This window comes from Garra rufa, chromosome 16, assembly GCF_049309525.1.
Source record: "Garra rufa chromosome 16, GarRuf1.0, whole genome shotgun sequence".
Classification (NCBI taxonomy): Eukaryota; Metazoa; Chordata; class Actinopteri; order Cypriniformes; family Cyprinidae; genus Garra; species Garra rufa.
The window spans coordinates 5,574,356-5,592,222 of record NC_133376.1 but is presented as its reverse complement, the minus strand read 5'-3'; the positions used below and the strand labels follow the sequence as shown (position 1 = coordinate 5,592,222).

The window sequence follows — 17,867 nt, the reverse complement described above, 5'->3', positions numbered from 1 at the left end:
GAAATGATAGGAAAATTAACGAATATAAACGAATAATGTCCGAAGAAGATGTCCTCTCCAGGTCACCGTACAAACGAGTCATTCGGGCTTAGAGCGATGTTTGCTGCCGCTTCAGTTCAGTGCTTTACATGACTGCCCCCTACTGATCATGTCTTTCCTATGTCATTGTATTTTCCGTGTTCCCTTGGAATACACCGGCGTCACGCGAGACCACTTTACTTCCCGCGCGCATTTTAAATGGCCAGATCTGTATAAAATGAAAGTCTGAATATATGGAATGAAAGTCAGAATATATATATATAAAATGAAAGTCTGAATATATGGAATGAAAGTCTGAATATAAAATGAAAGTCTGAATATATGGAACGAAAGTCTGAATATATAAAATGAAAGTCTGAATATATGGAACGAAAGTCTGAATATATAAAATGAAAGTCTGAATATATAAAATTAAAGTCTGAATATATAAAATTAAAGTCTGAATATATATACAATGGATGTCTGAATATATGGAACGAAAGTCTGAATATATACTGTATATACAATGAAACATGTAGCTATTGAAGGAAATCTAATGTCATCAGCGCCATCTTGTGTTATTAATTTTCGATTGTTTAGACACATTTTGAACAATGAGCCAGTCCGCACGAAATTTAGTAGCGGCAATTTCATCACGGAAGAGTGAATGCAGTGAACTTGACAGGCCAGGAAGTTCCTGCTTATCAGGCAACCATTACAGAAGGAAACTTCCTGGCCTGTCAGGTTCACCGCATTCACTCTTCCGCGATGAAATAGCAAACTAATTTCTTCATCAGTAGAACAGTGCTGAGTACGGTTACCAGTATTTGGGCCCAATGCATGCGTTCGCCAGGGTAGTAATTAAATCATCATTACTTAAAATTGCCGCTACTAAATTTCGTGCGGACTGGCTCATTGTTCAAAATGTTTCTAAACAATCGAAAATGAATAACACAAGATGGCGCTGATGACATTAGATTTCCTTCAATAGCTACATGTTTCATTGTATATACAGTATATATTCAGACTTTCGTTCCATATATTCAGACGTTCATTGTATATATATATTCAGACTTTCATTTGATATATTCTGACTTTCATTCCATATATTCAGACTTTCATTTTATATATTAAGACTTTCGTTCCATATATTCAGACGTTCATTGTATATATATATTCAGACTTTCATTTCATATATTCTGACTTTCATTCCATATATTCAGACTTTCATTTTATATATTCAGACTTTCGTTCCATATGTTCAGACTTTCATTCCATATATTCAGAATTTCATTTTATATATTCTGACTTTCGTTCCATATAGTCAAACTTCGTATTATAAATATAATTATTTCCTGAACGGCATGCCATAACATATATATATATATACTGTGTGTGTCTATATATATATATATAAATCAGTCCAGTTAAATGGAATAGCAGCATTTCTATCAGGTGACACATTTCAGCTATCATACTGCAAAGCCCTACGCTGCACATGAAAGTGAAATATGGACTTAAAGGAGAACTCCGGTGTGATATTGACCTAAAGTGTATTCAATCATGATACCGAGTGTGAACGTACCTTGCATATCTCATCTCGGTTTGTGTCCTGCAGTCCGAAATCTGGGGTCAGTTAGCCGATGCTCACAACAGGTTGTCAATGAGGGTGAATCGGGCATCGGAGAAGCCATGTAAATAAATCACTGTTTTACGCCATTTACGAGGCACAAAGTAGCTCCACACTTCATTGGTAGACCTCCAAGGGCCCTGACATTTAAAACGAGACATTGAGAACTCAGAAAAAGCACCGGTAGTTTATTTACAAGAAGATTTATACGGACATTTTCCACCAGAAACAGACCGGTCGCCACCATCTTGAATTTAGTCACGATAAGTCGAGTGTCGAGCACGAAGGAAACTACAACCTGATAAGTTGATAACCTGATAAATTCCTTGGTGCTCGACACTCGACTTATCGTGACTAAATTCAAGATGGTGGCGACCGGTCTGTTTCTGGTGAAACATGTCTTTATAAATCTTCTTGTAAATAAACTACCGGTGCTTTTTCTGAGTTCTCAATGTCTCGTTTTAAATGTCAGGGCCCTTGGAAGTCTACCAATGAAGTGTGGAGCTACTTTGTGTCTCGTAAATGGCGTAAAACAGTGATTTATTTACATGGCTACTTCGATGCCCTATTGACTCTCATTGACAACCTGTTGTGAGCATCGGCTAACTAACCCCAGATTTCGGACTGCAGTGGACAAGACGAGATGAGATATGCAAGGTACGTTCACACTCGGTATCATGATTCAATACACTTTAGGTCAAAATCACACCGGAGTTCTCCTTTAACATGGAATTAAATAACACAAAAAGTACCCATAGGAAGACATCAACAGGTATGAATGTGAGTCCACCCAGTAAGAAAGAGCAACAAAATTTTCCCCAACAAAACTGCAAAGATGAAAGGCTGACAAGGTGTTAATAGCAGGGTCATAGATTCTTTTGCATTACGTAATGGTTTCCCAGCAGACTGGTTAAATGATGAAGGGAAATGAGCCTTTCGTTTTATGGTTTCTGGTCACCTTTTGCTCCTCTACCCAGGCCCAACATCCGTGCATACATGCCCTTTTTTCCCTTCTTCCCTTCAGCTTTTTACTGAAAACCATGACATCAGTTTCATCTATCTGTGGGAAAAAATCTGGGCCCCTCGCTTCTGAAAGGGACACTGATACATGCCAAGAGCTATGCACAAGGGCTATTTTAAGAAGCTGTAAATATGGGAACTTCCTCTGTGTAAGGGTATCTCATATCCCAAATGATCGTTTTACATTATTAACAACAAGCTTCAAGCACAGTAAGCCATGCTGCCATATGCTTGACTTTGTACTCACTAACTAGGACAAAGCAATTGCCCTGAATGATATTAAACTGAACATATAATTATTTTAATTGTTATGGCTGTTTCCTCACTCCGTTTTAGATGACGATTGTGAGGACAGTTAAAAGTCAGTTAAAGCAACATGAACCTACCACTGACCCTATTTACTTTCTTAATACATGTTGGAGACAAGCAACCCAAGAATGTGCACTGTCCCAAACTCTTCAATGGCAACTATCCTGAGCTGTGACGCCAAAGGGAGCAGACAGAGATGATAATATATATATATATATATAATATATATATATATATATATATATATATATATATATATACACACACACACACACACACACACACACACACACTAAGTGGACCATTTCAAAATTTGAATTATGTTAATAAAGGTTGCAGCAATAATAGCAAATGACAACAGATATATATATATATATATATATATATATATAGAGAGAGAGAGAGAGAGAGAGAGAGAGAGTATTTGATTTTAAAAAATATAATGCATAATGAATTAAAAAAAGCATAATGCTATTAAAAATTCACAAATGCTATGATTTAATTAAATTAAACTATGTGTAAATTAAACATGCCTGTAAGTTACGTACGTGCATCTCAGATCGGCTCCACGATTACCAAAATAATCGTTAGTGACTGCCCTACTATTGATATAATATTGAACAAATTCAGGTTGTCTTGAGGGTAAACTTGATCTGTAGCCTGTACATCCTAGTCCCAGTCAGTATGGCCTAATTAACAGAAATTGACTGCATACCAACATTGAGGTCTGTCTCTATTCTGGTAAGGACCACCTACTTGTTTCACCCAAAATCTAATCAATTTCTGATGGATGAAATCCCACCCTACATTTTTTTACTCTGTTAATCTTGTTTTACTCAGCACAGAAACAGGCTGCATGTCATTTCATGCTGACTGTAAAACATGTTTAAAGGAGTTGTTCACTTCCAGAACAAAAATGTACAGATAATGTACTCACAATCTGTAATTTTCTGAAAAATAAAAATGTATATACAGTGGTGTGAAAAACTGTTGGCCCCCTTCCTGTTTTTTTTTTGTTTTTTTGCATGTTTGTCACAATTTAATGTTTCAGATCATCAAACAAATTTAAATATTAATCAAAGATAACACAAGTAAACACAACATGCAGGTTTTAAATTAAGTTTTTTTTATGAAGGGAAAACAAAATCCAAACCCACATGGCCATAAGAAAGAGACTGCGCAAAAATGGCCTGCATGGCAGAGTTCCTGAAAACCGCTGCTGAGCAAAAAGAACATAAAGGCTCGTCTCAGTTTTACCAGAACACATCTTGATGATCCCCAAGACTTTTGGGAAAATACTCTGTGGACTGACGAGACAAAAGTTGAACTTTTTGGAATCTGTGTGTCCCATTACATCTGGCCTAACAGTAAAACAGTATTTCAGAAAAAGAACGTCATACCAACAGTAAAATATGGTGGCGGTATAATGTGATAGTCTGGGGCTGTTTTGCTGCTTCTGGACTTGGAAGACTTGCTGTGATAAATGGAACAATGAATTCTGCTATCTACCAAAAAATCTTGAAGGACAATGTCCGGTCATCTGTTCGTGACCTCAAGCTATATTTGTCTGATGATCTGAAACATTAAAGTGCGACAAAAAAATCAGGAAGGGGGCCAACACTTTTTCACACCACTGTACATTTTAACCTCAAATGGTTGTCTTGATCAGATTTATAAAATATAAAATAAAGTCATCCTACATCACTGTTTTACCTTAAAGTAAAGGGCGTTAGAGGAGTTGGAGGAGAAAATACTGTATTGACCAGAATTACACCTGGTCATGTGGTCAAGTATGCATGTGCATATTTATTCTTTTTTTTTTTTTTTTTTTTTTTTAGAAAATGACCAATCAGTTTACTAGATAAGACCCTTGTTCGTCGACTTTGATCATTTAGAGCTCTTTGAAGCTGCAATTATACTGCATTTTTTAAGTTCAAACTCGCGGGCACCATAGAAGTCCACCTTACGGAGATAATTCCTGAAAAAACATAATTTCTTTACGACTGAAGAAAGAAAGACACAATGACAGCAGGGTGAGTACATTATCTGTAAATCTTTGTTTTGGAAGTGAACTACTATTTTAAAAGCAATAAATTTCACTGAAGTTAAAATTTGGTCTTTTTTGTACTGTACAGCCACTGAAATAATGTATTCGCTCTATATTTGTAAGTGACTCCTTTTTTAAGGGGAAGTCTTTATTTTGTTTTGGGGGCGCACTAGAACATGCTCTCATGCTTGGATGTTTTTAAAAACCCATTATTTTTCACATAAATTAACATTTTTATAATAGGTTTCTCCCCAGGCTGGCACAAATGGCCCGATTAGTTCCAGGTTTGATGAAGGTCCCTCTTTCGAAAAAATTAAATATGTTGTGATTGGTTAGCAGTTGCACTGCGTTGCGATTAGCGAACAGCTTAGATGGCATTTCAGTCCTGCCACGCCCCTTCCCAAAGCAGTTCTTCCGTGTACAACTGCACAAGCTAGATTAAAGTGATTCTTATGTTTTAAATATGAATATTTTTCTTACAAAAACACATCGGATCACTAAAGGAGGCTTTTACTGACCCCTCCGGAGCCATGCAAGGTACTTTTTATTATGGATCGACTTGTTTTGGACTGATGGGGAGAAACACGTCTATGCCGTTCTAAAGATTGGGAGTGCCAGGATTATTTTTAACATAACTCTGATTGCATTCGTCTGAAAGAAGGAAGTCATATACACCTAGGATGCATGGAGGTTGGGTAAATAATTTGCTACGGTAGTGTTGGTCCTATATCGTCAGCTTGAGAGATCGCCGATACATAATATTATCATTATTGTGCTAATTTATTCAATACCGATGATCGTCACTCTAGTCAATGCTTGTGTTTAGATCAGCCGCAGCTCTGCATGTGTTTCGACCCTCTATAACGCACACGTCAATGGCACGGCTCCAGCACGGTCACTGGAGCAGTTCGTGGACACTGAAGCATCCCAGAAGCGGCTGTCCATGCTACATCGTTAGAGTTAGGCGAACCCCCCACCTCACACCCTCCCCACCCGCCAATGATTCGAATTTCTGTAGGCGCGATTTATTTGAATGATATTGTAATGGACCGCGTTGTGACATCATAGCATCTGGAAAACTAAGCTGTAGTCCAAAGGAGCCGTTCGTTGTAGTTCTTGAAAAGGGATTTTTTTAAAACGAAATATCTCCCTTTGGAGTGGACTTTGAGATTTGTAGATGTTTTTTTATGCCCAAACATACACACCACACACTGACTAAAATTCAAAAAGTGAAAAAGCATAATAAGACCCCTTTAAGAGCTATTCGACTACCTTCATTTACTGAGGTTTGTGTCCCCAGGCGTTCCTACTCCACTTCTCTATCCAACTGTATCATCAAAATGGCATGCTCAACTTTGTTGCATCCTCATCAGTGTTTGCTAATGATGTTTGAAGTCACCAACTCTTCCGTTTCTTCCTGTTTTGCCCATGCAAATCGCCGTCAGTGTGAACTGAACTTTTTACAGCAACTTTCCAGTTTGGAAATGAAAAGAAAATTGCAGATACTTTAACAGGCCCCGCTGAAAAGACCAGCACAATGAGTTAAATCTCAGTAAGGTCAGTAGTGCATGCAGGGAGGGCACTTTACTTTTTTTAGTCTATAAATATAGATTATTATGTGCTGCTAGCTGTCACTGTGTCGTTTCCTCTTTATGCGTATGTTTGTGTTGTCTACAACCAATGTCTGGTCTTTATCACTCACCGTATGACACTTTCATGACCCCTGCTCTAGGATGTGTTAATCCTCACTAAACTATGTGTCTGTTTGCCTGACTATCATAGAATAGCTGCTACAAACCAGGGCTGTTAAAGGATAGCTGGCCTATGTCTTGGATGATTTGTTTGATTTGTTTATTTGAAGAATTCAAATATATATCCTCCCTTAAGGTATATCCCCTCCCTCTAAGGTATACAATAAATCTGATACTCTTTAAACAGTTTTTTACAACACACTTTTTGTTTTTTGTAGTTGGTTGGCTGGCCTGTAACTCAGTGGATGATGGAATGCAGACAAACTACTCATCTGACGTCAAGCCAAGTGCCTTAAACAATGTATGTATGTTCAAAGAGTCATTACTTAGTTCAAAAAATGAGAAACATACATACACAAACCCTGCCCTGCATCTGTGATTGTCAGAAGGAAAACACTTTAAATGATGTCTAGTCAGGGAAAACAAAGAAAACTTTAAAGCAATTAATAAAGGCTACAATAAAGCTGCATTCGTTGTCAATCATTCAAAGTAAAGGTCACTAAAAAGGGTTCAAAATGAACAAAATTACACTATTTGTCTAGTTTTGTTCTAAACTTTTTGTGTTCATTGTTGCTATTAGCTAAAGAAAAAAAAGTGTTATTATTGTTCTCATTACAGTAAATCCCATAGAAATAATATTCATTCAGATATTAGCTGCCATCTGCTGGTAAGATTATGCCATTAAGTGCAAACTGCCTTTCTAACTGTAGTGCAAACCCTGATCAAACTCACCTTTCTTTGATTTTCTAATGATTCCGATGGCATTGATTAGCATGCTCAGGTGTTTGATTAGGTTTAGAGCTACATTTTGCAGTAAAAGTGGATCTCGTGAGCCACATTTGAGGATCCCTGCTGTAGTGTGTAATAGTACACTAAGGGTGTATTCACACCGGGAAAGTCTGCTAGTTCACTTGCTTTGGTCCAGACCAAATACAATGTTGATTGTTTCTTTTGTTTGGTGCGGTTCGCTTTCACACTGCCATTTTTGCAAGTGAACCAAAAACTGTAAACAAAACCACACGTGTGCTTAATCCATTAATTGCTTAATCTATTAATTGGTTCATCCATTCAAGTTTGCTTGGTCAAACCCAAGTGCGATTGCTGTATTCACACCAGCCCAAAAGACCTGCACCAAGGGGGCAAACGAACTTGAGTTTGATTCAATCGAACCAAACAAGACAGGTGTGAATACACCCTAAAAGATCCACCAGGCCTCCATCCAAAGTGGCGCACTACTTCAAATCCTTCCTAGACAAAAAGTTCCTAGACAATGTATAACTAATTTCTGAAACTCTTTACTGATAAATTATCACATTTAATTTAATCTGTTATATAATTTAGTTAGTTAGACCAAATGTTTCTCAGAATCCTCATTTCAGTACTAGAAATAATTGTTCCCTCTCAACTGTTCTCATCAAGGTCCTGGGAAAGCCACAACCTTGCCAACTCTGCATAGCTCAGAAGCCAGAAGCCACCCCTCTCTCATCGTGGGAGTTACATTTCCTGTTTAACTCTGAAAATTTGTGGAAGTGTCCCTTCTCATGGTAATTTCCAAAAATGTAATAAATGGCAACCTAATCCATCAGTATTATAACAGTTCATATCATTAACTTTATTCTAAAATTTAAAAAGAGTTTGAAAGAGGCTATAGATTAGTAACAATGTCACATAGCAATTCTACAGTAGAAGACTTAAATCTCTAATTTATCGTAAAGAATTATATAATTTCATAACTGAGTAGTATCACACAGGCAAGAGTGCTATTGCTATGTTTTTTTATACATCACTTTACATTTTAAATTACATTAAAAATGATGTGTGTCATATGAAATGTAAACCAGACACACCACAATTGTCATGTTGCCATTATCACGTGACCTACAAGCAACAGTTGAAATAGTAGACCATCCTGGTGCTTTTTGCCTGATGTTTTATTATGAATACTGTGAATTCGGACATACTACTCGCTTTCACTATACAGTAAGGAAGTAGGCATATTCAGATGCAGCACATAGTAGTTTGATTTGTGACACTTTGTGAAACCGAAACGTTAGTGGATCATGTCCTCAGGTAATGTGATAATGAACTACACCCCTGGTTACTTTCCTAGGATACCTGCGAGGGTAAATGACGTCATACTTTCGCTAAGACTCACCTAGGCACCAGTTGCACAGAACTCAAGCATTTGTTTGAGATGCCACTGGCTTTTGATATTTTGTATCTAATGCTGTGACATTTTTAACTGTTAAAATACTTCACAATTAGACACTATTTTACTAGTATAGTCACAAATAAGCAAGACACCCACCTTGCAGACTGCTGCTTTGCCACTGAACTCTTGTCTTGTGTACTGTCCCTTGAGCGGAAAACACCGCGGAAGATCCGTTATTCCCCATTAAAACGCGTATTTTAACGGGTTACGAATCTAATCCAACTGAAACGTTCCAAAAAGCCGTCACAGAGCTGTTTGATCTCGAGACGGGCTGCGGTGGATGCTGTGAAGGAAAACTGAAAAACCCGCCTAAATTCAGTTTGAAAGCTCAAAACACCTCACACGTGCATGTGTGTATCTCTCGTGAGCTGTCCAATCGCTGTGTCCGGGTCCTGGTGTGAACGCCCCAACGGTCCTGGCAATACAGCCACTCCCGCTAGCGAGTGTCAACGCTTCAGTTGGGGAGATTCCATTGCAGGTAATCATGACAACATAAACAGAAATGTTGTTGCTTACAGCAGGACTAAAAATCGATTCATTTAACCATAGACAGCAATAGTAAATGTTTTTAAGATGAATCGCTTGTATTCCTCGTAAAAGCGATTAAATGAAATATATATTTAAATAGGGACTCGTTTTGTACTGTAGTTTGCATCTCAGTTTTAACCGACTACATAAGCCCATCTAATTTAACCCTCTGGGCCTCTTCGGTCATTTTTGACCGAAAATTTTTATGTTTTGAATTTTTAAAAATCGTAGCTTCATCAGAATGAGATGACACTTGGTGACTTTTGTTGCATTAGCTATGTGAGTACAAAAAAAAAAACAGTGACATGATTCGGTTATGTTAAAGGGTCAAAAAAAAATAGTCACACTTGGCTCCTTCGCGGTCAAAAATGACCGACATAGGAAATGAATGGGAAATACGAAAAAAATGTGATAATTCAGATAATCTTTTGATAATACAAGCTATAAATGAGCAACTGTGCTGAAAAGAAGTGTTCAGCAAGCAAGGACTGACACTCTAAAATAACAAAAGTACAGAACTGACACACACACGCACACACACACGCGCACACACACACACACAGTCACACACAGACATACAGAAATAAGCAGAAAAATGCAAAACCTGATATTTATCCAATCAAAAAAATATCTAAACCTTGCCAAAATTTATCTTTTAGAATGTCTGAATATATTTCTAAATGCAAAGCCTAATAAAATGAAGAAACAATAAAAAGAAAAAAAACAATAGGAATCCCAAAGCCCCTGTATATATGTATATAGGGAGATACAGGAGTTTACACGGCATTACACAAGTTTTTATTTTTTATGCCACTAGATGGTGCAATTTTCACTTTAAAAAAATTGATTTTAAATGCTTTTACTCTATTTTAATGTGAAATGTTGTATTTATTGAAAAATAATAAATACATAATAAATTAAAAAATATAATATAAAATATAAATCTACTGGGAAAAAATTGCTCATTAAAACTGTATAAATATTGCATAGATTCATAAAAAATGCTCAAAATTCTAAATAATAATTACAAAATATTATTGAACAAAAATATATTTAATTGATTTTCCTGAAGAAGAAAAAAAGTTACTTTTTAAGGCTTCGGTCACTTTTGACCGCGAGGGAGCCAAGTGTGACCCCTTAATGAGGAGGCCCAGAGGGTTAACAAATGTGATCCTGGACCACAAACCCAGTAATAACCCTGCTGAAAAAAACAGCTAAAACCAGGCTGGGCTGGTTGGCTGGTTTTAGCTGTTCATAGTTGGTCAGCAGGCTGGTTTTAGAGGGGTTTTGGCCACTTTTTTTTGTTTTAACCAGCTAAAACCAGCCTAGGCTGTTTGGCTGGTCTATCCGGTTTAGGCTGGAAGTAGCTATAGTAGTAATATTCAGATAAATCATCTGAATATTAAATAAACAAGCTTTCCATTTATGTATGGTTTGTTAGGAAAGGACAATATTTGACTATTTGAAAATCTGGAATCTGAGGGTACAAAAAAATCTAAATACTGAGAAAATTGCCTTTAAAGTTGTCCAGATGAAGTTCTTAGCAATGCATATTACTAATCAAAAATTAAGTTTTGATATATTTACAGTAGGAAATACACAAAATATCTTCATGCATGATCTTTACTTAATATCCTAATGTTGGTCACAAATATCAAGTACAGAGAGCAATTAATTAAAGAATTTGTCACTATATGAAGTCTGTATATTAAACACTTACTTGTGGGGGGCTTCAGAGGGAATTTCTGCAGCATCATGCAGTCTCCTGAGATGATTTTATAGAAAAGATCTGCCCTGTTGAGAATGGAGTTGACAATTTCTTTCTTAATGCTATTTTGATGAGTAAAACGATTGAGCTCAAATGTATCTGAAATCGACACTGTATGCATTTACCAACAGTCTTTCCTCTGAGGGCCTGGTCATGATTTCACCTTCATAAACACTGAGAAAATTGCCTTTAACGTTGTCCAAATGAAGTGCATATTACTAATCAAAAATTAAGTTTTGATATATTTACAGTAGGAAATTTACAGAATATCTTCATGGAACATGATATTTACTTAATATCCTAATGATTTTTGACATAAAAGAAAAATTGATCATTTTGACCCATACAATGTATTTGGCTATTGCCAGGTTCACAAATATTAATTACAGAGAGCAATTAATTAAAGAATTTGTCAGTATATGAAGTGTGTATATTAAACACTTACTTGTGCATGCAGTCTCCTGGGATGACTTTAATGAAATGACCTGCCCTGTTAAGAATGGAGTTGACATTTTCTCCTTGATGCTATTTTGATCAGTGAAGCGATTGAGCTCAAATGTATCTGAAATCGACACTGTTTGCATTCACCAACAGTCTTTCCTCTGAGGGCCTGTGAGAGCTTGATAGCCTGGCCATGATTTCACCTTAATTTTCTTTGAATACAAATTCCCTCTTTTTGTTGTTGTTTTCACTTTTAGAAATGTTTTGCAATTATTAAGGTAGGAGGAGGTGTACAAACCTTTCTCATTTGGTTGATTTCAGCGTATAAGATTACATTTTGGCATTATACCCTTAACATTATTTACTTTTTGTGAACATTAATGAAGTAAACACATAATTGTGATCAGTATGTAGCATGTATATAAAATGTATCTGCATAGCTGATTTAAAAGTTAATTGTGAAGCAGTGCTACACTTTTCACATTGATAAAATTCTGCTACACACGTGGCATCAGCAAACACAAACACTCTGGTTATATATTAATTTTGGTTTGTAACTTTGTCCACCTGTTGTCAATAAAACACTGTGTTTTTTAAGGACATATTATAGGGATGTCTAAACAAAAGTAAGTTGAACTAAAATAGTGTTTTTTAAAAAAAAAAAAACAGTAGCTGATAATTACAGTATGTAAAAGCACGTTTAAGCCCTTTAATGGATTGTCAAATATGATATAGCACAAACATTTGATGTCTAAGGGAAAGGTATAATAAAAAAGTAGATTGTAAGATATATGTTAAATACTGAATATATTTTTTAGTTCATTTACTTTGGTTTATTCAAAAACTATATAGAATATAGAATGCAGAAGAATAAAGTTTACTTAATAACGCCAGAGGGCGCTCCTTAATCATTTTTGAATCTTTAGGTTACATTTATGCAACTGTGTAAAAAAAAAAAAGATTTTAAAGTGCCATCATTAACAGTCTTGCCTTGTCTGGATTTTAAAAGAAATGTATACACTCTCAGCCAAAACTGTATCCTACAGATTTTACATCTTAACCAGTTCAGAAGACATTAAGACTTCAACCTGTAAGTAAAATAATTTTATACATTACAGGAATATGTTTGTGGATCAATATGAAACACATAAAATGTAAGACCTCTACATTCTATAGACATTGAGAATATAGTACAAAAATGTCAGAATAATTAATTTCATATTTATTTTATTGACTGTGTAAGCAGGCCTCTTACAGCACGCAGCGTACATTCCATCACCCTTCATACAAACACAGAAGCTACGTGCTGCCAGGTGAGCAGTTTCCAAAGGCTGTAAATTCTGACTTTATGTAGAATTATATATGTTGTTATATACAGTACAGACCAAAAGTTTGTGTCCAAACATTTGGTCTGTACTTTATATTTTTCTGTTTATTAAAGTTTTTACTCTACATTTGTGCAGTTTTCAGTGGGTTAGTGATATTTTTTAAATATATATAAATTAATAAATAAATATTTTTTAAATGGGTTTTTATACAAAAACTGTTTTTTTATGTAAAATTCACTTCATAAAAGACCCACATTTCTAACTTTAATTCATGGGGATAACATGGATAATTTCACATGGTTTAGTGTAAGATTTTTGCCCATCTTTTGGAAAATCCAGTTTTAAAAGTAAAAAAAAAATAACTTTTACCAGTAGGTGGCTGCAGAGCTCCACTATTTGCTATTTGACCACCTGAAAGATATTTTTCACACGTTTTTTCAGTTGAATTCATATCTACAGTACAGACCAAAAGTTTGGACACACCTGAATGAGAAGGTGTGTCCAAACTTTTGGTCTGTACTGTATATATATATATATATACAATGAGAATTTAAATTTTAAAGTCTTTTTCATAGAATCAGTTTATGATCTTGCTCACTCTATAGTCATTTTAGACTAATTATATTACCGTACCAAATGAATTCCCACATCTATGAGCCATGACATGACATCAGAGCAGCTCCTCAAGCTGCTTTATTATGACACACACCGACAGATTAACAGCAGCATTAGACAGAGCTGGATAAAGATCACCTGCAAACTAAATGAAAACAACACGTCATTAATACCATCTGTGATTTATACTCATTCTTAAGAATGCAAAACATTTTGCAATAAGTGACCTGTGACAGTAGATTACTATTTATTATTCTTGTTTAAGGAAATAATATACAATAATATACAAATAGTGACTATTTAATTATGCGAGGCTTATTTATACATAGACTTTCATTTGAACTTAAAATAATAAAAAGAGCTTTTTTGTTGTTTTTTACATTTTCTGAAGAAAATAGTGGGTATACCATACTACAACACTCTTAAAAATAAAGGTGCTTTAAAAGGTTCTTCACAGCGATGCCATAGAAGAACCATGTTTGGTTCCATGAAGAACCGTTCAGTCAAAAGTTCTTTAGAGAACCATCTCTTTCTTAGCTTTTTATAATCTGAAGAACCTTTTTTTGCTTCTTTTTTACCTTTAGATGTTCTTCAGATGTTAAAGGTTCTTTATGGAACCATTTAGACAAAAAAGTTCTGCTATGGCATTATGAAGCACCTGTATTTTTAAGAGTGCAGTGGTGGATGTCTATGTCTAGAACATTCTGTGTCATTATAGGGTGTTCTGGCTGGTTGTTTACTGGTCCGAGTTTTTGTTTGTTTGTTTTTATTGCTTGTTTAATTAACTTTCCGATCGCTTAGAAAAACAATAACACATCTCTCCTCAACCTACTGCATAATTCAAGGACAAACCATGCAGGATAAGTTACATTTTAAAGTTAAGGTTAAGGGATTGTTCATATCCCTATCCATGAGCAAGAATAAGTAGCTGACAGAAAGTTTTTTGTGTTTGTTTGTTTGTTTGTGTTTGTACTGATGAGAGATTTATTTTGACCTCCTGTCAGTGATGGGTGGTTGGAGGTGGCCTTCTCTACCCCTTCCCCCAAAGACTAATGAACAACAACAAGCAGGCCTCCCTTTCTTCACAGGCACAAAAGATCAGTCTGGGCACTGAAGAGAACATATGCCGCTGAAATCAGCCGGATTTCATTGGTAAACAACATTTAACAGCAGTCCCCTATATGACCATATCATTTTTTTAATTTTGTAGTATAATTATAGTTCGTGTTGCTTTGTTTTGTTGCGCTGTGGCTGCTGTCACATTTCCAGTCAGGATTTAGACCGAATCATAGTACTGAGACTGCTCTTATTAGAGTTACAAATGACCTGCTCTTATCATTCGATTGTGGTTGTATCTCTCTATTAGTGCTGCTGGATCTTGCATTTGACACTATTGACCACAACATTCTTTTGAATGGACTTGAAAATTGTGTTGGCATTAGTGGAAGTGCATTGGTATGTTTCAAACTGAACTTAACTGACCGCCATCTGTTCGTGGCAGTGAATGACGAGGTATCATATCAATCACAAGTGCAGTATGGAGTACCTCAAGGCTCAGTACTAGGGCCATTACATTTTACACTTTACATGTTACCCTTGGGAGATGTCATCAGGAAACATGGTGTTAGCTTTCACTGTTCTGCTGATGATACTCAGCTCTAAATTTCTTCGCGACCCAGCGAAACATTCCAATTTGAAAAACTAACGGAATATAAAAAACTGGACACATTGAACCACATCAACTAGATGAGCCCCAGGAACTTTTGCACTATTGACACTATTGTCCTATTTAATACTATAAAGTTGCTTTGACAAAACCCGTATTGTTAAAAGCACTGTATAAATAAAGGTGATTGATTGATTGATCATCCAGGTGAATGCTACACACTTGTTGGTGAGTGAGGAGAAACCTCCTGATATGATTGTAAAGCGCTTTGGACGTATAGTAGTTCATAAGAAATGTATATAATGTAAATGCATCATTAATTCATTAATTAATTCATTCAGGTACTAAAATCACTCAAACTAAATGAACTAGAACTTAACAAAAAATATACTGACAAATATACTAATAAAAAATGACAAAATTACTTTCAAATTAAAACGAAAAATACAAAAATAAAATCTAATTTTAACGCTTTAACTGTCACTCTCTATTTTAACCATAGACGTGAAAATGCGCTATCCAAAGTTCAATTTTTATAATTCATGAATGAAAAAATTTTGTAATATGATTTTGATGTATAATTTCTATGTAATGCAATGTCTGATTTTAAAATGGTTTTCAAAGGATGAATTTTGAGATTTTAAGATTTCAACTGATATATAATTTCTTATGATTTCTAAAGGCAACAAAGAAAGTCTTTTTGTGAAAAGTGTCATAACTCCAGTTATGATGTGGTTTTGAGGTGCACTCTTGTCATAAATTAATCTATTACTTTTCCTACATAATTTGTAATACAAAACAGTGGTAAAATATCTATTTAGGAGTCTTAGACCTTCCCAACAATATATAGTTTGTCATGATTAGATTAGGATTTATTTGTAATATGGTGCAGTAAACTTAGGCGTCCCGTGTACAGGACATGACAGTTAAGAACTTAACAAAAACTATAGTAGTAAGCCTATATCAATAATACTAAAGTCATCTTGTATATTATAAATTCTGTTTTATGGCCTTATATAAATTGGGACATTACATAAATACCTTTTTTGAGCATTTTTTTTTATTATTATTCATTAACAATAATAAAGATTTTGCAAACACAACAAAATAAAAAAAGGATAAATAAAATGTTCATAAAATAAATATTATTCTTTACAGGTAACTATATATATTGATTACAAAAAAAAAAAAAAAAACATTTGTCTCCTCACAAAGCTATTAAACTTCAAAGTGGCTAAAAACATTAAAAATCATGGTAAAAAAAGAAAAGAAAACCTTTTTAGGTACCTAAAACAAACACTTTCGCATATGCATTTTCAATCTTTTTATGAGAAAAGTTCATGCCCATGTTTTTTGCCAGCTACCCAAATTCACTGGTGCATTATATTCCAAACTGGCTTTTATTCAAGGCCTGTATCACTGCCAATGTTGTGCTAATTACAAAGCCACCATGATTGAGGATTGTGAAAACACTCCACGCTGCGAACGTACATGACACAAAAGATGAGGCACAGAACACCCCGTGCTTGGCCGAACACTGAGTGCGCTTTAGTCGTCACACTTTTCCCAAACGCCTTGCAGCTGCTCCTATTGTGGTCTCTGAAGGGCTTGAGCAGAGCCCAAACTCCTCTGACCACCCCTCCTGCTGTCTGACAGCCCTTAAATGAGCTCATTGAGACCCCCATGCTGGAACAATTGCAAACACTGATTCTATGCAGTGTGACCTCCACACATTCCCAGTGCAGGATTCCAATGCACACGCGAACACAGGTCAGAATGCCCTAACATGTCAAGGTCAGGGTGAAAAGGGGATTGTTCAGATATTTTCCCAGCAATATTTGAAACGTTCACACGGGCCTGAGTTCCAGTTCAAACAATAAAGTCAGATGCATTTGTTTGTCTAGTGACCTCTCTTTAAGAACAGACGGTGCTCATCTGTCTAGATACAGAAACATGCAGTGACTCCGAAAAATATTTGGCCACTTGAGTCCTTTAAAGATATGATCTATTTGAACTTAAAATAACTTATTTTTAATGTTGTGTAAACCAAAATCTTATAAAGTCAATTATTTCTCAATCAGGGCTTGAGGTAGCTAAAATCTTAAAAATATCAATCCTAAATTTAGGACTCCTACATTTTTACTCTAAAAGTATTTAGCAAAGTCTTTAAATCTGTGAAATGTTAGGAGAAGTGAAGAGGACTCTGACGTCACTAAATATATAAACTAAATACATAAACTATCCTCCCTGTTGAAAAAAATCTATATAAACCATCACTGAAATCTAGTGGTTTACACTACAAATACCATCACAAACATTATAAAGCCATCAGCTATTAACCATTTAAACTATTTTAAAAATCCTGTAGTGGGTTTTGGGACATGTTCCATTAGGATTTAGTGGTTTTAACAAACAACTAAAAGAAGGTGATCAATTATGAGTAGAGACCAACAGGCACCATTACAGTTACAATTAAAACCAGTACAATTCCCATTATAACCAGTAAAACCATTACAAATCTGTGATGATTTCTA

The 17,867-nt window shown here is 35.4% G+C and overlaps 1 protein-coding gene across 1 annotated transcript in view; it reads right to left on the bottom strand.

Moving 5' to 3' along the window:
* Window positions 1–9,237, bottom strand: part of neurl1b (neuralized E3 ubiquitin protein ligase 1B) — a 70,933-nt gene extending 61,696 nt beyond the window's left edge. The window contains exon 1 of the mRNA XM_073820663.1: window positions 9,084–9,237. Coding sequence (XP_073676764.1) covers window positions 9,084–9,171 — 88 coding nt within the window. The 5' untranslated portion in view covers window positions 9,172–9,237. The remainder of the gene's footprint in view (window positions 1–9,083) is intronic.
* Window positions 9,238–17,867: the final 8,630 nt, after the last annotated feature.